We start from the raw sequence: 23,592 nt of genomic DNA on the forward strand, positions 1-23,592 counted from the left end.
TAACTGAAGCTCTGCATATGCTCTGTAAGCCTCTCTCTAAGGAAAACGCTTATTTTTCAGAAGGAATAACAGTCTTGCAAACCTTATTTCCACTGTTATCTTTTTTATTTAAGTACTTTCTTGTATTTCAGAGGAAGATAAATAAGATACAGGAACTCAAAACCTGAGAGCACATGCTTTATCGTGCAAGAGTCTGGTTGCCAACAGCCTCCTGCTACAGGGACATAAAGGGTCAGGATGCAAAGACTTGTCTTCAGTTTGTTAAAGTGTGTACTTGTTAGTCAAAGCCTTCAAAGAATAACCCAAATAATGCTAGATCTTAACAGAAAACACACAGGGGACCTAGACCTTGTCCAACTATCTGTGTGCTGAGATAATGCAACACCATCTGTTTTCTAACTTCAGATAGGTGGGACCTTGTGGTGCTGCTATGCAAAAAGCACTTACTCAACCAGCCCATTAGTCTGAGCTTTCTTCCAGAATTCATGTAAAACATTTTAAATATAAAGATATTAGCAAAGCAATATTTTCAAAAGGTACACTGAGAATTTATACTGAATTAAAGCTGTACAGAGGATATATAGTAGCAAATAAAGACTGTTAAGCCTATAAAATGAGGTTGCAGATTCTTCTGCTGTTGCACTAGCCCTCTTTCTTCTTTCTAATGATATGCAAAACTCCTATTTGTAAGTTAAGGCACATTCACTTTAGGATATTATTGTTTTTGTGTTGTATGTTGCTTGATTATCTCCACCTGATCTTTTTGAAGCATCTTGGGCTGATGGCAGTAGCTCAAATGACAGTGAAGCACAGCCACTATGAGAGAGGAAAATGACATGAAGTTAAGGTGAGTTAAAAAAAAAAACAAAAAACTGTAGCAAGTATGCATGTTTCCACCTTTAGAATAATGAGGAAAGTCTTAAGTTAGAGAATCATAGAACAGCCTGAATTGGATGGGACCCACAGAGCTCATCAAGTCCAACTCCTGGCTCCACAAAGGACCTCCCAAAAAGCAAACCATATGCTTGAAAGCGTTGTCCAAACACTTCTTGAACTCCAGCAGGTTCCCTGGAGAGCCTGGTCCAGTGCCCGACCACCCTTTCAGTGAAGAACCTTTTCATAACACCCAGCCTGAGCCTCCCCTGCCATAGCTTCATGCTGTCATCATTAAGAGTGCCTGCCCTTCTGCTCGCCCTCCTGAAGAAGCTGTCAGTCATGATGAGCTCTCCTCTTCTCTAGTCCCACAGAACCCACTAGTGACAGGCTACCAGCCCAGTGTTAACCACATTTACTATAATGTTTTGAGCCCAACCCATCACATCAGCCACTTGTTCACCTGTTGTATTAGGTATGTGTTCATCTAGCTGTATGCTAGACATTTTGTCCAGGAGACTGTAAGAAATGGTATCAAAAGCTTTGCTGAAATCCAAAAAGATCACAACTGGCTTCTCTTGGTCAACCAAGATGGGTGATCTTGCCATAAAAGGAAATTAAGTTCGTTAAATAGGAGTTTCCCCTAGCGAACCCATGTTGGCTGTGACCAATGACACAAACTCATATGCATCCAGCTGGAGCAGCAAAATCTTGCCCAAGTTTGGGGTTGGTTGGGAGTTTTATCATTACCACAGTCATAGTCCTCTTGCTCAGGGGTCCCAGAGTCTATCATCGGTGTTGAAGACAACAGAAGCAGAGAAGGCATTAAACTTCTCTGCTTTGTCTGTGTCCTACTTGTGAGGTGACCGTCCTCATCAAGTAACAAACTAATGTTATCTCTGGTCCTCCTTTTGCAGTTAACATATTTAAAACCCACCCTTTTTATTGACCCCCATAGTACTGGCCAGCTTCAACTATTTGAACTTTGGCCACACAAATTTTCTCCCTACAATGGCAAACAGAATCTCTGTAGTCCTCCCATATCGCCCAACCTCAGTTCCAGGGGGCCTCACACTTTTTTTTCATGCCTAAGCACTAGAAGAACCCTGTTCAGCCAAGCTGACCAAATAAATATTATCACAGGAGTAATTTTAGGATATTGCCTGAATGATTTGATTATATATCTCAGTTAAGGCAGAGGAATTTTGGAATGATGGGCACGTTCCTCATTTAGGTCCAGAAATAAGTTAGGTTCAGGTAATAAGCAAGTCAAACACATGCAGGAGGGTAGTTTTCTCCTAGCACAGTCCTCTGCAGGTCACACATGGTGAAGAAAGCTTATGTGGTCAATACCATGAGTCACTACCATGCCTACATTTTTACTGTGTTACTGACAGAAAAGGCAGAGAAGAGACGTGCATACGTTTCAGCCAACGTTACTTCCAGTAAATCACGAGTGACTTCTGGTTAAAATAACCCATCCTGAATACGATGTGATGTAGGTACGGTTTAAAAAAGGCTAATCTTTCTTCAAGCTGCTCATAAATACACAAGCTATATAAATCCGTCATACATGTGAACACATAACCAACTGTAACTAGTCAGAATAGAGCAGAACAGTCTCTACTGTTAATCCCCACCACCCACCCCAAAAATAAGAGAACATTTTAGAGCTAAATGAACTTACAGTCACGAGGTTCAATTCTATTGTTCCAGTTTTCTCAGTATCCAATTTTCTAAACATTTCTGTGGTAGTAGAGAGAGATGACAGACAAGAATGAATACAGGAACAATAACTGGAAAGATTTTCTCTTCCCTGTGAGGAATTTTTTCCCAGATTACAAGTTTATGACAACAGTCTACAACCCAAGCCAGAAAGGGCCACTATGAAGTCACCTCACTTCAGACAGAAGTATTATAACTGCAAGACAGTGTACGTGAACTACCTGCCAAACAGGCAGAAAAGGAGACTGAATGTTTTTCATGGTTCAGTCTGTAATATTAACACTATTTGTCAACATAATGCTGTTAAGAAGCATATTTATATTTTTAAATCAGCATTTAGTTGTGTGCATGGAAGACTGGCCCTGATTCTGCAGCCTGGCCTAAAATATTGATGCCTGGTTCTGGAAGCAGCATGTGGGATGGGCTGCAGGATTTGTATCTCAGCTTTGAAGCTGCCTTGGTTCCAGTACAAAGCTTTCTGCATAAAATAGCCTGGACTTGAAAATGCAAAGCAGCAGAAATCTGTTTAGTTATTAAACCTGTACGCACTGAACAAGGTTTCCAGCCGAATCAAACACCGGACAAAGTTATCAAAGTCAATGATGAGATCTTCGTCAGCAAAACGAGCCACGATGATTTGATGCAACTGGCAGTTCAACTTGAACCCTAAAATGCAATGACAAGGATTTGAAACAAAACAAACAAATGAAAACAACCAGGGGAAAAACAAACAAACAAACACACATTTATACACTGCCAGAAATTCAGTGAGCTACTCTGGGTTAAACTCTCAAATTCTGAAGAGTATCTACTCCATTTTGGAAACTGCCAACAACCTCTTCTGCACTTGGAACAATATGAACTGTGACCGTGTCATGTATGCTCTTCCTCTGGTGTGTGCCCCCCCATCTGCAGTAGCAAACTGACTCTTCTACCTCTGTGAGCATCACCCCTTGGACTAGCCCCTCCCACTCCCTAGGTCACAGTATCCCTAGCTAAGCATCTAGACTAAATGGAGGCCTTTCAGGTCTGAGAACACAAGATTTTTCAGCTCATAAGTGATATGAGACCAGTGAGCATCTGTCAACTCAGCTTGAAACTGATGTAAACCCTGAAAAGAGATAGCAATATGGTTGTATGGATCATAGCAACACGATCTTTAAGGTCCCCTCCAACCCGATCCATTCTACGAATACAAATACCTGCTGCTTCCAGTGCTCTCCTCATCTCATACGAATTCATGGTACCAGATTTATCCACATCAATTTCCCTGTAAATTTTCTGCAGGACACAAAATGCAAAGTCAAATGTTGTCAACAATTCAGAGTGTGTTTTGGCTTTAGTCAGAAGACTGAAGGCAAAGCTGACATAGCCATGGGCACTGAGGGCTAAAACCTTGGGGACTGAGGACACACGATGCATGGTGGGAGGTGAGTTCTGAACCTGCCCAACAGCGTCCCTGCCTTGGGAGCTGTGACTGCCACCCAACTTCTGGCCTCAAGCAGACAGCGGGCTGCCAAGCAAAACACCCCAAGAAAACTTAATTTTTATTTCCTACTGCCTTATGTTTTGGTGGACTCTGTTTGGGGGGAGTTTTTGGTTGCACTTTTGGTTTTGCTAGGTAATCGACTTGGTCAATTAGTAGGACCGATGTGGGAGTTAAATAACTCTGGGTTTACTATATACATTTAACTGCTGTTCTTGTTTCCTTTTCCATTCTGCCCTGATCCTCAGAAACTAACATCACTAGCAGGGGAGAGGCTTCATCTCTCTCAGACTGAAAGACATTTACTGACGCTTTGATTGAGTAAAACACAGTTTGCAGTGACCATATACAAAGGTGCAGCATACAGAAACTCACAGTTAAACTCTCTAATACCTATATATTGTACGAGACAAAGCAATCTACGACCACCTACACATTTTATTGTATGTTCGCCCCAAAAAGCTGTCTTACCTGATATTTCTGAATCTTTGTCCAGAGTGTGTGGAACTCCTTCAGTCCCAGTTTTCCACTCCCATCATTCTTGTTTGAGTCAAGGTAATCTCTTTGGAAGGAAGGAAAAGGATTTTCCCTCTCTGTGCTGGGTTTATTTGCACGGACACACATGACTTAATTTAAAAAAAAATGCAATTAAGAAAAGGATGCAAGTCCTCTCTGAAGTGTACATTTTTTGTTTGTATGCTTTGTTTGAACAAACTTATCCTGTAACTACACAGCTGTTCTCCAAGGCTTCTAGTCTTTCTAAACCAATAAGGTGACTGATTAATTTAAACTATGATCAGTTCAAAAGCCCTTCCTGCTCCTCCTCTAGCAATTTTCTATCTCTTCAATACACATATAAAGCAGCAGAGATGATGCCATTTTGCTCTGCATAGTTGGTCAACATCTGCAGTTGTAGGTGCATGACTTGTAAGTCTGGGTTATAAATGGGAAAAGCCACAATCAAGCCTTCTATTTTGAGATTTCTTGCACAAACAGCTAACAAAAGAACTTGGGCACTCATTGATTCTCTCCCTAAAACCACTGAAGAGTCCCTACTGAATGCTGTATTTTACACCAAATTATAGCAGGGCATCAATCCGTTTTGGTAATTTTCCCTTTTTTCCCTGAGTACACAGTTCAACTCCCGCTGTACAGAGAAGCCAGACACAGCTATTCTTAGGCTTGAGACTTTCATCCTACACTTTCGCACTTATTCTTAGATGCAGAAGCTCCTAAAAGCCAGCATACTCTCTGGCTCCTGGTATTTGTTTGCCTCATTTTCTATTTGCCAGGTCCTTTTGATGTTATAATGCCCTTACTGACCCCAGCCAGATAAAAAAGCAGTTAAGTGCACGTTCAAACTCTATCAGCCAAGGCTATTCGCACCACGCTGAAAGCCAGTGCCTTCTCCCAGCACAAACTCTGTCACCAGATAAACCATAACACGCAACAGCTGGGAAGACTTTAAAGCAGATGGCCCTGTCTGGAAATGGACTTTCCCCACCACCCGAAAGGATTCACTTACCATGGTCAGCAGCTAAAACAAGGGCTACCATTTTTATTCAGGGGAACCAGGGGAAAAATAGCTTTGCTGCCTCAGGAGGCACCGATATATTAGTATGGACCTGCCGCTGCAAAGGCAGCAGCTCACCTACTTCAGGCAGAAAAATAGCATCTAGGAACAGCCTTAAAGGATACATCTAACATGTCAACCATTATTTTGCATGTCTCGATACTAAAGCCATCAGATTTAATATCTTGGCCTGTAAAGAAAGAACAAGAAAGAGGATTATTGTTTCTTAATATTGTTTCTTCTTTCTTCTCTTTTTTTTCGCCCTTTATGCAGAGGCATAGACGGACTCTGCAACTACACAAATTGGGATGCTAACTACAGTCACTGAGGCACTAGCAGCAAGAGGTGCCCTTGTGGCCATCACCCCACAGTGCTCTCACAGCAGGATTCTGCAAGGACGTAGAGATGGCACCAGCTGGTTTGGCTGGTAGCCCAAATGCCAACTTACCATGCAGTGTTTCATGTCTGATTTGAGTCCTGCATGATTCAATACCAAGTAGCAGCAATAGCATCCCTTGATTACTATCAAGCTCTAATCATAGAATCATCTAGGTAGGAAAAGACCTTCAAGATCCTCAAGTCCAACCATCCAGCTTGACCTACCAAGTCCCACCACTTAATCAGTCCCTCTTGCTGGCAGTCAATTCCCTGTAGCAGGCACTGGGATAAAAGGCACCCATATGCACCAGGTATCCAAACACACCTCACTGAAGCGCACAACCTGTGAAACAGCTCAGGCACAGTCCAAATTTCTCTGCAGCCCCCTGAAGGAGCAGAACGTGTGGCCTTGGCCATATAGACAATCTCTGCTCACGTGGTGCTCTCATGGCCACAGCAGGGACCTACTGGTATCCAGCTGAAGTCACTGTTGGAGCAAGGTACTTACGTTTAGCCATGATTTTATTCAAGATACTGCGCAGCTCGAAGGCAGAGATCTCCGCATCCTGTGGAAAAGAAGAAGCCTTCACTAGGAGCTGTGGACACCATATCATAAGCATCCCACATCTTTGGGTTTGGTGGTTGAGATTAGCATCTCTTGGAGTTTCTGTCAGTAACGTGGGTCTACCTTTACTTCCCATGAAACCCACCTGCACGACGTGCATTGGACAGTTTGGACCCTACTGGCCCTGAAGTGGCTGAGAGCTGTTCATCTTACCCACTCAGCTGTGTCCCCAGTTAAGACATAACAAAATACTCACACTTCCTGCTAGCTGTCCAAAAAGCTTTTTGAAGCTAGGTTCAATGTCATCTTCACTGATCTCAGTCTAGAAGAGAGAGACAAACACAGAATATTGAAAGGAGGAACTTTTCTGCCTGAGAAGGACTTGACACATTTCCTTGCCCCCAGTAAGACACAATTTAAATGGCAAAGCTGAAGGTATGGAGTGCTTTTACTTTAATTTTTTTTTTTTTTAGGGGTTCTTCAGAATGCTGGTGTTGCAAACACTGCAGGAACTAAGAACTTTTGCAGTGGCTTTCACTAAAAAAAAATTAAAATTACAACCAACTACAGAACTTTACTGTTGCTGCTACTACTGTTGGACTAGCTGTCCTCGTTTTAAGAAAAGATTGCAAAATTTAAGCTCTCATTAAAAAAAGAAATCCTATAGACATACAGAGACACATTACTAGGCAAGACATTCTCAGCCCTGGCAAGACTGAAAAAACAGTGATCCAGTTCTTATTCATGGAAACAAAATCCCATTCAAAAGCACACCTATGGCTAAAGGCCTGTGCTTCCAGGTTCCTGAGAGCAAAGGGAATTTCCCATGGCTTCAGTTACGTTTGCAGACAGCACCTGATCCTGGGCACCTGGAAGGTCCAAGTTCACCATCACAGAAAAGGGACAACATTTGTTTCCATTATTGCTTATGTCTCTCTTTTTTGGACATTGAACTAGGCATATCCAAAGATTTGTTTCCAAAGTGGGATAACAGTTCTTGAAAATGCCTGCAAAAAAATGTCACCTGACTGGGCCATGCAGGGAACAAGACAGTCCAAACCCATTTATTTATGGCAAAGGTATCTCAATTTAAAATATTTAAGATATACCTCTTCAAAATTGGCCTCAATTTCATCATCTATAACCCTAGAAAGATAAAGAAATTGATATTAAAAACAAAAAAGTCACTTTTCTGATACCTTTGCTTCAATATTTAAACTCTTTTAATTACGGTAGTAACAATGCATGTCCAAAGCTGGAGTGATGAACCACAGACACACAGCTGGCATCCCATTTTTTTCACTGCTATGGAAAATATGCAAGGATAGATTATAGAATAGTAGAAAGATTAGTGCTTGCTGGGAAGTTGCTATGGAAGACCCCATAACCCTTCCCAGGGCCTCAGCCCACATGCTCTATAGGATAAGACACATCTTCAGCTAAAGGTGTGTTTTCAACCAGCCCTACTGAAACCCAGTTTAGCGTTATCAAAGATAGCATCTGACTGAGCAATTCATTTGAATTTTTTTCCAGCATGATTTCAAAGGTGCAAGCTGTTTCTTGTGGTCAGTGTGCTCACGAACAACAGAAAGCACATGTGTTGCTCCCTCTCCCTGGGGCTTTTTTGTTTGTAACCTGTGCTCTGGGACCCAGCTGGCTACAGTCCAATGACTAAACGCATCTGCCCAGACAAGAATTACCATAAAAAAATAACAATTCATCCCATTCCTAGTAAATAATCCGAAGTAAAAAGCTACGTACTTTGAGTTCGCATTTTTTTCAGAGAAGACTCGGAGGCAGAAGTCTCCATTTTTGTTGGGTTCGAAGGTAGATGGCACAACAATATATTCTCCTGCAGGGAGCTTGAACCGGTTCAGCACTTCTCGGAGGTTGATAAAGGTATTGGATTTTTCTCTTGCTTTGTTTGTCAGGAAAAAGTTTTTGCTCAGATGAATATTCGTCTGGCCAGAAAACTTATGAAAAGCAAAGAAACAGAAAACACAGTTTGCATGTATTTGCATTTATAAATGACAAATAAAATAGAGATGACAGCTAGGTCTGAAAAGAAAGATGTCCATTCCTCCAAAATGAAAGAGAAAAGAGGAAGAGAGCAGGTGTCTCACACCACAACACTCCTGAGCTGTGGGTGCAAACTATCTCACTGATCATCTCACTAAGATATTCAGGCCATGCTTTTATTTTGCAGATTGTGAAGACATTTGGCAAACTCTTCCATAGCACATCTTGAAGGCTGGATGTCTTATGGCTGATGTCTCTGCGAGCCCCAGAGCTGGTGCCACCAGGGTACTGCAGCTCTGCTCCACTTGCAAAGTCAGGCTGCCTTCTGGCAGAGAGCCCAGTTATGCAGGGCTCGGAGAATAAAATAAATGTTGCATATTATAAAAGTGTATTTGGAGTGTGACATGCAGAATACGCAGGGTTTTAATGTCTGGCTGTCTCAGATCTAGAAGTAAACACTAGCAATGCGCACTGCTCAGAAACCTCCCCTTCCCCTCTGCCCAGATTTTTAAGAATGCAAAACCCCTCAGACCTGTTTGTGGTGATGTTGGGAGAGGAGAGTTAAGGGACTGTAGTGTAGTTCAAGTCTTTTTTTTTTTTTTAAATGCAAATCGGGTTTTTGAACCACTATGTTAAGAGTTGAGGGGCTGACAGAATATTGGTAAAGCATTCCAAAAGCACAGCATTTCCTTTCTGGTGAAACCATGTTTTACATAGCAGCCACTTATGCCACATGCTGTTCCTGTGCCTCAAGAGGGATTTGTGTGCACCCACGCAGATGCAGCAAGCCATATCCTGAGGTCACCCTGCCATTTTGCTCAACCTCATTCATTCTTTTGAGGAGCAATGACCCAGAGGTGTCTACAGCCCTGCCTCGTATTGCACAGCTATACCACCCCTCTCTGATCTCTGGGGCATGCTATTAACCACCTGAAGGTACAACCTGAGAGAAGAAAAGAAAGACAGTGCTTAGGGAAATGAGAATAAACACCTCTGTGGAACATTAATTTTGTGTCAGGCGTGAACTCTGTTGAAACCAGGAACAAGTGTGGGTCTGGATTGTGAGAAAACCCACAAAAGAGCAGCTTTTGTGAGTTTCTGCCGTACAGAGAGCTCTTACCTCAACCCAGGACATTTTGAAAATGCAACACGGGCTCAAGCCCACCACCAGAATAAAAGGCCACTAATTTTAGGCTCTGCATAGCCAATATGGTCCTTCAGTGAAGGAGGATCCTCTTAACTGTTTCTTCCCACAAGTCATTCAGCCCCAACTCCACACCTTGAACGCCAATGCACACTACGTACCTCTGGGGGCACCTGCAAGGAGAAAGGAATGGTGTTAGTTGTGCATTGAACAGCAGCTCCAGGGCTACTGCTTTTCATTGCTGGTTACCAGCTACATCCAAACAAGAAAAAAAAAAAGAGCTTGAGATTGAAGGTGAGTACTGAGCCCGTGTTTCCTTGCAGTTTTCTGCTTCCTTACAGGATCAGGGAACCTATTTCTGCATTAAACCTTATTTGCCTCTGGGTACCAGATACTTTGGAAAACCTTTTCCTAAACTGGGATACCGAGAAAGCAAGCAATTACATATATCACCTACAGCTACAGAGCAAACCCCCAGGCAAGACCATTATTCCTACTTCCAGTGGCAGGTAAGTGCTGCTTTGTACTTCTGAACAAAATGTCCTGGTTAAGGAGCTACCACAGACACACCCCTGAACCTTTATTCAGCAGAAACAGTTCTGCAGGTGTTTTAGCTGGTTCTGCTGTTGGGTACACACTTCCCAAGCTGTGCAGGTGCCCCAGCTAGCGTCACATCCCTATTACAACTGCTCTTCTTCAGCCTTTCTTTACCACAGCCTGACAAACGAAGCTCAAACTGTATTTCTGTACTTTACAGGTGTTTTTTTTTTTTAATTTTACTTTAAAAATAATTCTTCTGCTCCTCCATGTAGAAGCACAGAATAATAGGTGGGAAGGGGTCTCTGTGACATCTGGTTCAAACCCCTACTCAAATCAAGGCCAATATTGACGTTGGATGGGGCTGGACCTTGGCCAGGCTAGATTTGAATATCTCCAAGAACACAAATTCCATGCTCTCTGGGTTCCTGTCCCTGTGCTTGACCAGTATTTTGGTGGAGGTTAATTTTCTAAACATCTAAGTGGAATTTTCCTCGTGTCTGCTGGTGTCTGACTCAGCCCTGCTGCGTTTGGGTGAAAAGCCCAGGTTTTTTCCTTTTCCTCCCCGTGTACCTTACTTGCCTCATAAATTGCAAAGCCGATAGTGTGCATGTCCTCTCCCATCTTCCTCTGCTTTCTCCGATGCTTCTGAATCAGGCCAATGAGGAAAGTGCAGCCCCTCTCAGGATCATCAGGATCCTCATCTTCTTCCTCCAGCTTGATTAAATACTGTGGATTCGTCCAGAAAGTGTCTGGGAAGTGGATTTATGCAAACTGCTCAGAGCCTTGTTTATCAGCACGGCTGCCTTCAAAGATGTCAGCTAGGACAGATGCAGCTCTGGCTTCCAAATCAAGCTCTGACAAACACTCTCCTCCCAAGCCTTGCAACCACAGCAAGACCCTTATCAGGGAGCTATGTCTTCCACGAACTTACACTTTTTGGACATCAGTCCCCACTACCTCACAGCCACATCCACACTACGCCCCAAACCAGTGAACACGAAGGACAGGAATTTGCAGCAACAGGCCGGGAGGGATATGTCAGGCATGCAGGGCTGACCATGCCACAAAGCCAGCACCAGGTCAGATCCAGAAAGGTCTCTCACTGCTTCACCAGGACCATGGCTTTAACCCAGCCCTTTGCACTGGGAGAACAACCACCTGGAGACTGAAGCTCCCAGAGCAAGAACAAGCAGGTGAGCAAGCATTTCTCCAGGAGAGCAGTGACACCACATTCTTACTCGGGTAATTCCTGCAGCCCCCTGCAGTAGCTCCTCGCCTCCAGTTCCCATCCAGCTTCAGCAGGCTCCACTTCTTGTACCTGTCACTTGCCAGGGTATCTGGAGTCAAATTGCAGATCTCCAGGCGGGAGTAATGCCTCAAGAAGTCGTTGAACGCCATCCTGTGGGAGGCAATGCCAAAGAGAGCATCTCCTTAGCATGGACAGTTTTTCCAGCCAGCCACCTTGTCCATCTTCCCCCTCTCCTGCTGCAATTTAGCACTAAGATTTTGGATGAATTTGCTCACTCATTTTGGAGAGTGTGGTGGGAGAAGGTACTATGAGTGGGGAAAAAGGCTTACTTACCAAAACTCCCCATCTTCGTGTCTCCTCGTCAGACGCTCCCGCACCTCCGGGTCAACACCACTCCAGTTTGGGCAGCTGAAAGACAAACCCACATTAACTATAGATTAGTAAAGGATAAATCCTAATGTAGCTGATCTGGCACAACAATTACATATCCTCAAGTTTTCAGAAGTTCACCACTGAATCTGGGCTGTTAAAGAAGCAGAAACTACACAAACGCTTGCAGGAATCACCAACCAAATCACTGCAGCTAGCACAAAAGCAGGCGTTTGCACAGAGGGTGCTGGACTGGTGGGAGATACAGTGGTGGGATGCTTCTTTTAAATAGCTCAAAGTGATCATCACAACCAGCAGGAACAGATTCACATCCCTGCAGCCAACACTGATAGGCAACACGCAAACCTCTGACTCACTTGTCATTCCATTTCCCAGTCCACTCCACTTCCCCCCAGGGATTTCGGATTCTGATCAGCCTTTGGACACTTCCTCTGAAGTTCACCTGAGGGGATCAGAAATGTATGTAGAGTTACCCAGGGACTCAGCACTGTGCTCCCCTCCATCTTTCTAACAGGAGTTAAAGGACATGGCAGAGTAAATATTTCAGTGCTACACATGACAACGTATATACACAAGCACACACTCAGCTAGTCCACAGACCTAAGTCCTGAGTCAAACTGATTTTGAATGAGCACCCAAGCATGTCCAGAGAAGGTTTACGGCATGCACAAATCAAAGCTCAAGTCAACCAAAATATCCATTTTGTGCTGCTAAGGAAATACCTCTTAGAGGATTTCAAGCAGAGGTCAAGTAAAGCTACTACAAGACTGGCAGAAAGCACGTGCAAGGGGATATTTCTCAATAATCATTGTCTTTCTATAAACTGCCCGCTCACGTTGAAATGTTCCCCCCCGACCTGAACTGATCAATTACAAGGGACAGGGTACTCAGCGTGGCCCTGGTGCCACCAGCCACAAGCCCTCTGACCACTCATGCGACCCGCAGTGCAGCAGTACCTTCTTGCTCTTTGAAGAGGCCCTGGCGTGTTATCTGCTGATCGCTGTGCACACAGAGCCCGGGCCAAACAAAGCTTTAGGAGTTTCAATAGGAACAGCCATTATTTTTGGGAACACACAGCACCAACTGGAGGCAGGAGCTGGGGCACTGCTAGAGCTTGAAGCAAAGCAAACAGCAGAGAATAGGCAGAGCACAGAAGTCCAGGGATGGGGCTCCAGTGTCCAAGATGAAGTCTCCTTACAAAGCCTGCAAATATCTCCAAAGGAAAAGCTTGCATAAGTCACGTCCATTTGTGAATTAAGGCCAAATTCCCTCTTCACTGCTGCTGCTGTGAGAGGAGGACCTAGTACAAGCACACCAACCTGCCTGCTAACACTGGTCACCCCCACGCAGCATCGTGGCTGCTGACTAACCGCATCTCACTCTGTTTCAGCGACTTCGCAAATAATGACTGAGGTGACCAGAAGTTCTTTACACATATGAAGGAAGCCATGACCTGTCTGCTTTCTTCTGGTTTTGCTCACCTTAACTTCACCAGTCACCTACTCTTGGATAGGTACCTGCCTTTCAAACACTGTGCTCTGCTGAAAGACACTGCTCGCTATTATTTAAGGGACAAAAATAATTGATTTTTTTTTTTTTGCTTGGCACCTGTCTCACACACCTTGCTGTATATTTAAGGCTGCCCACTACAAAGACTTGTTGAGGACCACATTGCCACCAGAGGGTAGTGTGCCCTCTGCAGACAGCTTCCCACCTCCCTGCTTACTAGGAATCAGCAGGGAATATATACACATATATGTATTACATTATAATATATATATGTGTGTGTGTGAGTGTGTATATATTATTTTATATAATACACATATATTATTTTTTTGGTCGAAGACTCCAAGAAGTCAAGTTTGTGTTTTTCCAAAACACACAGATTAACTCCGTATTTCTTCAGAAAGAGACTCAAAAACCTGGTTGTGCAAAAAGCGTTAGACTGAAGAATTTGTGTCTTTGAAGGCAAATCTGTTGCTGCTACAGCCCAGGGAGGACTATGCTGAGGGCTTGCTGCGTTTGACCCTGTCAGGGCAGAGCACCTACCTCTTCTGCCCCGGTGACAGAGTACGCGTGTCCCTTCACCAGCTTCTGGGATGTGACTGCCTCCGTTTCGGCCGCACTGGTGATCTGGAAGAGCAAAGAAACTCAGCATGCCTGGTGCCGGGGGACTCAATGAGGTGAAACTCCAGCCTCTACAGGAGCTTTCATCTCACTGGGATGTGGCAGGGGTGGTTTGGCTGCTGCACAGGAGCAATGAGAGCAATCCAGAGTGTTTTCAAGGGACCAGAAGGAACACAGGGGATAACCAGTCTGAGGCTGCCAAGGTGTCACCAGGGATCACACCCAGATCCAGTAAGCCCCAGTGCTTTGCTTCTAGGTCAAAACACCTCCTTCAGCTCCACAGTGGGGTGGGAAGCTCCCCTTCCCTTCCCCAGCATCCTAGGGCCTGCCACACACAGTGACAAGGGAGAAGGCTGCACTTTGAATGCCACTCATACCTGAAGGCACATCACTGTCTCTCCTTTTTGTGACTATTGCAATAATTGTGCAGTCTGGCCTATAAAAACTGCAGAGAAAATCGCTTCTTGCTAGAAAGTGACTGCTTGATATCCTGCTCTAAAGCCACTTCAACCTCTATTAAACGTTTGCAATTCTCCTTCTACCTTTTCAGAAAATGTATGATCTTTAAACAAGCATAGCTTAATGCTTAAACAAGCTTGATGCTTAAAAAAATAAAAAAGAGGGTGGGATCTAGCAGACAGGATTCCTGCTGCCAATTCCTGCCCTATTATTGATCCACAGAGCTTAACTTGTGTTTCCCTGTTTCTCTGACAGACAAGAAGAGATTTTAGAGGATTTTTCAAAGACTAAAGTCACCAATAATCAGTTTGCAATATGTAAAGTGTCAGCAATCACCCACAAAGGAATATGTTTACTTCCTGCCACCCCCAGTGAGAGATTTGTACCATTCTGGGGCAAAAATCCAGATGTCAGATTCTTGTATAAATGTAGACTAGCAAAACAGGCCTGTAAAGTCCTGTAAAGTCACATGCTGACATTAACAAAGTGCTTGTCCTGCTGCGAAGTTTTCCTCTCTTATGACTCGGATTTAACATAAAAACCAGGAAGAAACACCTGAGTTTGCATTATGAATGGAGTTCTTGTCAACAGTTTACCTTCCCTTTAGCCATAACTAAGATCTAAACTCCTTTGAGCATGTTGGTTACCATAACAATACTCAAATTCATCTCACTGACGCTAAAAGTGATGCTCAATTGCTGTAGGCATAGCCAAAGCTCCTGTTATAGTGCAGATTCAGATTTTGGCAACATGTTTTCTGATCAAGCCTTCAAGTGGCTGGCAACAGCCCTAGCCTCCCTGCTTGGAGAACATACCCCAGGTTGTTTTTTTGGAACCTTTTGGCACAATCCGTGCAACAAACAGGCTGTGAGCTGAGGTTGCTACATCTGAGCACAACTGGAGGAACCATTAGCAGCAGCTTTCTGTCCAAAGCCACTTAGCCTGTGATAACCTGCTGCCAGTCTTTCTTGAGAACAAAGACTTCGATCAGGATCCCTAATGAGTTACCCATACGGTTCTTCACCATGAACCTATGAAACAGCAGTAACTTTTGGTCTCAAGGAAGAACAACAAGTGAGGCAATGAGCTTTTACAAATGAACTAATGAAATCTATGATTCAACCTATTCTCTGTTCAACCTTTGACCTGTGTCATGCACAATGGGTCAAATTCTCCAGGCATAAGGGTGAGCAGAGAACTGGTCTTCAAGAGGCAGAGGAGAAAAACATCCTCTGTGCACCTCCTGCAGATGGAGCACAGGTCCACCTTCCAGCCAACCACTCATACAGCAGCCAAGCGTCCAGCAGTAAGCACACTAACTCACATCGATGGAGCAGCCCAGGAGAGAGCCTTTCTCCAGTGCTTTCTGAATGATTTTGAAGAGGTTGGGTGGTGCCTTCTGCAGCTCATACCATTCTGCAATTCCACCAGTGAAGTCCTCAAAGCCTTCAGTGGTGGTGCCACCAGAGAGAGCCTCATACGATCCGTTCAGCCTGCATGAAAACACATGCACACACATCAGGTTCTCTATTCTCCTTTTCTCTTGGAGACAGGCATTCAGCTGTGCGAACTGTCACAGCATTTCTGCTTCCAGCAGCACCGTGGCAGCTACAAATGCATAGTATCTGCACAGTGGCAGATGCTATGGTGAAATAGAGGCACGAGGAGTTCTCGAGCAGAGCACAGCAGCCTCCCTTGCCCGAAGATGTCCACCCTGGCCCTTACTCACTTGGCATAGGCCTTCTCCAGCAGTGCGCTCCAGAACTCACTGCCCTCTGCTGAGTGCACGAAGAGCAGCTCCCCGTTCTTGGTGGGCAGCCGGTCATCCACCACAACATCCACCCACTCCCCGTACTGCCAGAACTGGAAGAGAGCGCAGACACCTTGTCACTGTCCCATGTCCACCAACACCAATTTCCTAGAGGAAAAGCAAGCCTCCTGGCAGTAATTTTGCCAATGTTGTACATGTCCTAAAAGCTGGATCTGCAAATAGAGGACAGACCCCAGAGAGAGATTCTGCTCCCATGGCTCTTTGATCAGTGGCCTTTTTCCTTCCATCATTGTCGCTCTCCTAGGGTTTCTCTGTTTTTCAGCCTGTCTTTTCAACATTCCTTAACATGTTGCAAGAGGTGCCCCACAAATAGACGTGGCCAACCACACAGGTTCCTAGCCAGCAGCACCTGGGGAAAGGCAAGACCCCATTTTCTTCATACCTGGAAGTGGAAGATTCCTGCATATTCATCCTGGAAGCTTTGGTCGTTGGGAACAACACGGGCCAGAATTTCCTCATTCAGGGTGAGAGAGGCAATAGCTGCCAAGAGCCAGCAGTCCCCTGTAAGAAAAAAACAGAATTGACAACTCATTATTCAAAATTATTCTTTAACTTACTTATTGCATAGGGATTGATCATTTTAACTAGCATGAGGATCACCATGACTGCTGAGTCGATTGATCGCCACTCAGAAGGTGAATCGCTGCAGCTGTGATGAGATGATCTCTTCCATCAGTTTACCTCTGAAACAGTACGTACGCAAATACATGCCATTTCCAGGCAAATGTGGTACTTCATCAAGACCAAAACAAACAAACAAACAGGCAATCAGCACCCATGCTGGGACTATTCAAAAGAAGATTTAATATTCAACAGAGTACCTGCAGGTTAGGAAGCAGCATGCTAAAAGGCAAAGAGCAGGGACTGTGGGCACACACAAGTACTCTGAAGTGCATTTTTTTCCTCAAAAGACCGGTGTTTTCTCAAGCATAGGCTGCTTTCTTTTCCGTCCTCCATGCTTCATAAATGCTTATTCACTTGCCATCTAGAGGTCTACCCTAGGGATGAGCTCCTTGCCAGCCTCCTACCAAACAGGAGCTCCTTTGATTTTATACACCTCTGGAGGCTCTTGCTAGAGACCTCTTCGTCTAGTCCAACATCCAACTCTGGCGCTGGCCACCAGAGAATCAGGAGAGGTCTGAAGGCAGGCACTGTTTGCCAGTCTTACACACCTCTTCGTCCTTCTTGGGATGGAGCCAACATACACCAAGCCCGCAGGCCAGAACCCCAGGGTCCCGGTTGCCTGGACAGTACTTTTCCACACCATCTCTTACGGAGCAGGAGACTGCAACTGTATAAACATTACCTCTGTTTTTCTGTAATTATTTTCAGAAACAAATGTTATTTTAACAAAGTGGCTACCTTTCAGTTCAGCCATGGGCATGACCCTCTTTCCCGCAGCTGCACGAGGGCCTTAGTAGTGACCCTTCATGGCAGTTCTTACAGAGGAGGATGTTACAGGGCTCTGCAAGCACACTCTTGGATCAAAAGGGAACGGGACTTCAACTGCAGCCCAAGCCTGTGCTCTCCCATGCATGGCCTGCCCACACAAAGTGAAGGATTGCTGGGTTTTGTTCGTTTGTTTCGACAAAGGTGTTTTCAAACAAACCTGGCAACACAGTAAGCACCTGGGAGACGATGCCCAGAGACCTGTTCGGTACCAAGGATCCCTGTTTTATTAAATCTCCGAAACAGATTGTGAACTTCAGCACTTGTACAGAAACAGAGTCCTAGAGACAACTTGCTGCCAGGGAACAACCCTGGCACTGTGGAGCTCTTGCGTGGCTGAACTGAATTAATTCCTTACCACCTCTGTATGAACACCTTACCACCTCTGAATTAATACCTTATTGTCTCCTCCCCTTCCTCCTTAACATTTTTTTCATCCCACTGGCACTCACTGCACAACAAGTCAATTCATTAACCCAGACAAAAAAGTCCTTCTGTTGGCTTACTGAGTTAAAGGAGGTTACCACAAGAGAACAGCGGGTTATTATGGACTTACAGTAGAAATGTTATACACCAGAGACGCTGTGGGCAGTGGGAGAAGGGGTTGGATGTACATATATACATGTACACCAGACCAGCAGCCTAAGCACAGCAAAACGCTGCAGGAACAGCTACAAATTAGGGTGTTTTTAAGACTAACATAATCCTAAAAGAAGAAAGAGAGCTGGGATCTTCATCCTCTCATTTGTGCCGCTGCCCCTCAAGCAGGAACACACATTCATACCTGGGGAAAGTCAGCAAGCCTCAGTGCAACATTTAATTTCTAACAAACAGGCAATCTCAAAGAACTCTGGACACTAGGAACATTCGTGAAACACATCAAAAAAAAAAAAAAAAAAAACAAACAAATTGATAGGTTAACTGGTCTCACCTCAGCACTGCTGCCAAATAACCTATCAGTCTGAGTTACAAGTCCCTGGATTAAAGTTTATCAGCAGGACTGTATATAGGAGCTAGACATGTCTTTATCTGAGCTGACAGTCCTAAACTTTTTAAGCAGCGTCCAGAGTGTATCTACACAGCAGAACGAAGTTGCTGCTGCTCCTCCTGCTGGGGGTGTCTTTCCTCCCAGTTGCTCAACCTGTAGCATAAACCTGAGTTTCCCATACTGCAGAGCTTTGCTCAGCCAGGCAAACCTGGCCGCTACAAGAGGCTTCCAGAGCATCTGACATTGGTGTTACTAATCTCAGAAAAATCACGGAGGACTTCTAAGCCCTGAAGCACAATTTAGGAAGAATTTTCTTTACTTTCCAGCTGTCCCATCAAGACAGACAGAAGAGAAGAAAACGGCACTTTGTTGTAAAGCCTCTCTGTTGAGCTTTATACTGGTTGGTAACAGGGATCTGGAGTCAGACAATAGATCTTATCCTGGACAACTCTGGGAAGTAGCTTCTTGAGGTTAAAAGGCAGATAGAGTATGTATAAGAAGACTCACCACCCCCCGGTTTCCACATGTAAAAGTGCTCAGCAGTCAGGACATAAGCTCTGCCTTTCTGAACAGACATCACTAAAAGCAGACCTGATAATTCAAAGCCTGAATGAGGACAGATTTTTGTACATAGAGTTTTAGCCTGCAGTAAACAAGCCTGAGTAGGGTCTTTACCAAGTAGTCCTAGCAATGAGAGCTGGTAGTTCTGTATGGCTCTTGACAGTGGTTTTCCTTAGAGAAGTGAAGTCCAAGAGGCAACTAACAGACAGGTCCTGCATATGGAGTACTCGAAAGGGCTGTCAGCCAGGCTAGGCTAACCACAGAGAATGTGTGTAAATGCACAGTAAAACAGGCAGAACAAAGTTATAAAAAAGGGAATATTATCACGTTGTCAGTTTATTTATATTAATGAGAAGTAGGATTTTTTTTTCTTGCTTGCTTCCTGTGTGCTGCTGTCAATATTTTATTTCTTATTTCTATACATTCACCTATTTATTTACCTAATCTCCAGCTATAAACAATGTTAACAAAAAAATGCTATGGCAAAGCAAGCATACATAGCCACAAAGTGTTTGGTTTGAAACAGGCGATTCTGGAGAGCTACGAGAGGCAAAGCTTCCCAGTAAAGCATCTGGAGGGAGCAATGGGAGGGTAGCCCACGAAAGAGTCAAAGGGGTGCCATGGACCCCATGCAAGGGGTCAAAGGAAAAACGTACATTCATCCAACCTCAAAAAAAATATTTTAAAACACTCATACTATAGCTTAGCAACTACATCAATGGCTGAATGTATTTATATTAACGCCCTGGGACTCTAGGAAGCTGTCTGGTTAGAAACAATAGGCTGTGGCAACACACTAGCAGTACAGTGATTCCCAGTGTTGGAAAAACATGCATATAATTTTCTAAATTCATCCTACTGAATGTACTATCTTTTCCACATGTTTGTATTGAAGGAGGAGACATCTGTGTCTAACAGCAACTAAGAGATACTGTGCTCTGTACGCCCCAGTGTTGTGATACCATGGTGACATCCCCTCCAAAGAACAGGGTTAAGGGTGAATAAGCTTCCTCTCTGCAGTGACTTTGGCTTCTTCCCTCTGCTGTAATGAGTCACCAATCCCATTTGCAGCCGTTCTTGGCCAAATACCATAATTGACTTCAGACCTGATACTGCAAAACTGATTCCAAAACTGTCTTAAAGAGCTTCTTATAAAAATCAACATTCAAGAACAGAATAAAGGATAACCCAAAGCTGAAGGGGAAGAACTTCGGTGTCTAGTTAAAGTAATGAGCTTATTGCTCTGCATTAGCAATCCAGGATGCCTTTTCTGAGTCAGAGCATCATCCAGCACCCATCAAAACCAATGAAACAAATCTGTCGGCTGCATCTGGCCCATAGACCAAAGGCTCTTGGGTAAAAAAAAAATTTATGACCTCCGCTCACTGATAAAACTGTTTGGTTACATGGCCTGTGCCAAGAAGCCTGTCACAGCAGGGATGGGCACATGTGCTTTGGACACCTGATCTGACCCTTCAATACTCTCAGATGCTCCGAATGGCTTAGCAACAGCTGTAGAACTCCCTGTGAGCACAGGTCTGTTGCTTTGTGGTCAAGCCTTCCGGGTGATAAATAGACTACAAAAGTTTTCTATGAAAAAAACAGCATAATAACACCAAGTATGGGTTTCTAAGAGCACCTGAAGTCTTCCAGTACAATGTCCTCCGGAATATCCCAAAACGTGATGGGACATCAGTGTCAACACACGAAATTCTAGCAAATGTCTCAGTATAAATGTGATTGTCGAGTGAAGCAGTGGCAAAAAAAATGCATTTACATGGGACAGTTGTTAGTCTCACTGCGTGAAAAAGCACAGATTTGGCACAAGGTCTTAGTAACTCGATGGCTATGCAGAGGAAAGATCAATAGCATCTGATTTTTAATCAACAGCTGACACAGAAGACAACTCCTCTGCCTAGATTCATATGAAGATAGTGAGGTGAGTCACAGATATAGTTAGTCACGTTGAAAACAGGAAAACACACACGAACACTAATACCCTCCTATTCAAATATTATTTCAGGAGGTAAAGGAATACAAGCTGTGACTCAGTTCATGTTCTTCGGTGGTACAATACAACCTCATGAAAACATCTGACTGGCAAACTATGGCAACAAATGCTTTCTTCAACTTACAGCAAGGCTCAGCATTAGCAACAGCAACTCCACAATTTGAAAACTAAGTTACTTCCCCCCCCCCCCCCCCCGCAGTACTGCCGCTTGACAGCATTGGAATAGAAAAGCTGGAAGCCTGCAGAAGGCAGAAAGCAACTAAGTGCCTTTGGAAATGCTCATCTCTGCAAAATGCTAGCTGTTGAAATGGAATGACAATAGACTACAATTTCAAGTTGAACAGTAACTTAGCTGTAAAGTTTCACAACAAAAATAGAGGACAGGTATCTGGCACGTGTGTTATGCACCTGAACATGCATTATGCCAAAGCAGTCATCGTGTTACCAAGCAGAAAAAGAACACATGAAGGAGGCTGACAGAAAGCTCATAGCTTGCTTTTCTGACATAGGAATGCCAGTGACACGCTAAGGACCTGAGACACACAACGGAGCCTCATCCATGCAACTGGTGATACTGGGGTATGAGGAGAATTGAATTGACAATGTAAGGGTTTCGTTAAGTCTCAGTGCTTTTTATACAAATTGGATCTTACTGCTGAAATACCAACCCGAATAACTTCTGAAAGAAAACACGAGCATGAAACGTTAGAAATAAGCTTCCCTATCCTAGTTTTGTACAATAAAACACAAATAGCTGCAGCAAGAACTAGGACTAGGACACAAAACTAACTAGCCACAACATCCCTAACTTTATGCTGATGACAAGCAAACAGACAGACCCGCCAACTTCATTCTTTTGCCACTCGCACTGAGAAAGCACAATGAACGGAACATATTACTCACGTTTCCTCAACTGCACTATCAGTCGAATCCAGAATCCTGAAAGCTCTCCCTGTAATAAATGCTGCTTTCATATCAATAAAACGCTGCCGCACAAACTCAGTAGCATGCACGGCAAAAGCAGAGAGCTTGCAGGTGGGGCTGGGCATGCACGCCCGTTTCTCCCCAAATAGCCCAGTTTTGTTGTCCCTGAGAGCTGGCAAGCAGCAGGGAATCCCTTCTTGTGATTTCTTGTCCGCATTCTGCGACTTGCCGGGTTTGCAGGGCTGCTGCCTGCCCCGCAGCACGCTCTCTCGCTGGGCAAAGAAGCGCCACGCTACAGGCACAGCTGCTCTCCTCAGCAGCGCGCTGCCAGCAGAAATGCCGCTTCAACAGCAAGAACGAGACGCTGAGCTGCGGAGCACCAGCCAAGGGCCGGCAGCAATCAGAGAAGCACCGGAAAACCGGTCTGCAGCACTCCTGCTCGAATCCGACGTGAAGAAATCCGGTAGGGTGCAGGAAGACGTAGGCAGCACTCGGGCGGAAAACTCGGATTTCTGCGTCCCCCCCACCTTACCTAGGGCCCCTTGGCAGATGTCCGTACGCGTGGCTCCGCCGGCTATGAACTGCGGGCTGGCACACAGCTCCTGGGGACGACAGCAAGCCCGGCATCACTGCACCAGCGGCACCGGGGGGGGGGGGGGGGGACACCACCGGGAGGCACCCACCCGGGGCCGGCACCTACCGTGGGTCTGCGCCACTCGACGCCCCGCGTCTTGTAGGAGCTGGGCCCCAGCTCGTTGTACCCGAGCGCGGCGGGGCCGGCGGGGAAGGAGGGGTCGTGGAAGAGGCGCCCCGCCTGCAGGCACTCCTGCCGCAGCTCCCCGAAGCGCTGGCCCAGGTAGGGGACGGCGTGGCCGTGTCGCCCCGCGCCCAGCGCCGCCGCCCGCTCCTTCGCCAGCGCCTCCGCCATGCCCGCCATCGCCCCGGCCTGCCCCGCCCCGGGCCGGGCCCAGGCCGTCACCTCGCGTCACGGGAGAGGGGGGGGGGGGGGGCGCGTGGAAATCAAACCAAGCTCTGGCGATACGTAAATGATAATCGCTAATATCGCACGCAGCATCAATCAGTTACAGTCTGCCGTGCTGGCAGTAAGCGCAGCAGGTTTTCCTGTCGCTGCCAGTGCTCGTCCGCCCACAGCCCTTCGTGCAGCCTGAACCACGCGCAGCTGGGGCTCTGCGAGGGGGGCTTCAGCTCAGGGGCGCGCTGCTGCCTGTAAATGCTGCTGCTGGCACCAGCATAACACTGCATTCCTCCGAGGGAGAGTTCAAACTGTTTGTTTCATATT

At 45.2% G+C, this 23,592-nt stretch overlaps 1 protein-coding gene across 2 annotated transcripts; it reads right to left on the reverse strand.

Moving 5' to 3' along the window:
* Positions 1-86: 86 nt before the first annotated feature.
* Positions 87-23,534, reverse strand: LOC310896329 (calpain-2 catalytic subunit). Of its 2 annotated transcripts, XM_083828498.1 has the most exons (21): positions 22,993-23,534; positions 22,825-22,894; positions 16,742-16,860; positions 16,258-16,391; positions 15,853-16,021; positions 13,992-14,075; positions 12,299-12,384; positions 11,886-11,960; positions 11,542-11,702; positions 10,883-11,052; positions 9,925-9,936; positions 8,362-8,573; positions 7,710-7,746; positions 6,857-6,922; positions 6,544-6,601; positions 5,783-5,847; positions 4,556-4,624; positions 3,801-3,879; positions 3,148-3,264; positions 2,561-2,619; positions 87-816 (listed from the first exon to the last, which is right to left on the reverse strand). In XM_083828498.1, the coding sequence occupies exons 1-21, from the start codon at positions 23,227-23,229 to the stop codon at positions 793-795; spliced, it is 2,103 nt and encodes a 700-aa protein (XP_083684624.1). In that variant the 5' UTR covers positions 23,230-23,534; the 3' UTR covers positions 87-792. The 2 variants fall into 2 exon arrangements, with proteins under 2 accessions (XP_083684624.1, XP_083684625.1); XM_083828499.1 differs by lacking the exon at positions 9,925-9,936 and having other exon boundaries at positions 10,874-11,052.
* Between the last annotated feature and the right edge of the window lie 58 nt (positions 23,535-23,592).

The sequence above is a fragment of the Anser anser genome, assembly GCF_964211835.1.
Source record: "Anser anser genome assembly, chromosome: 3".
In the NCBI taxonomy this organism is placed as follows: domain Eukaryota; kingdom Metazoa; phylum Chordata; class Aves; order Anseriformes; family Anatidae; genus Anser; species Anser anser.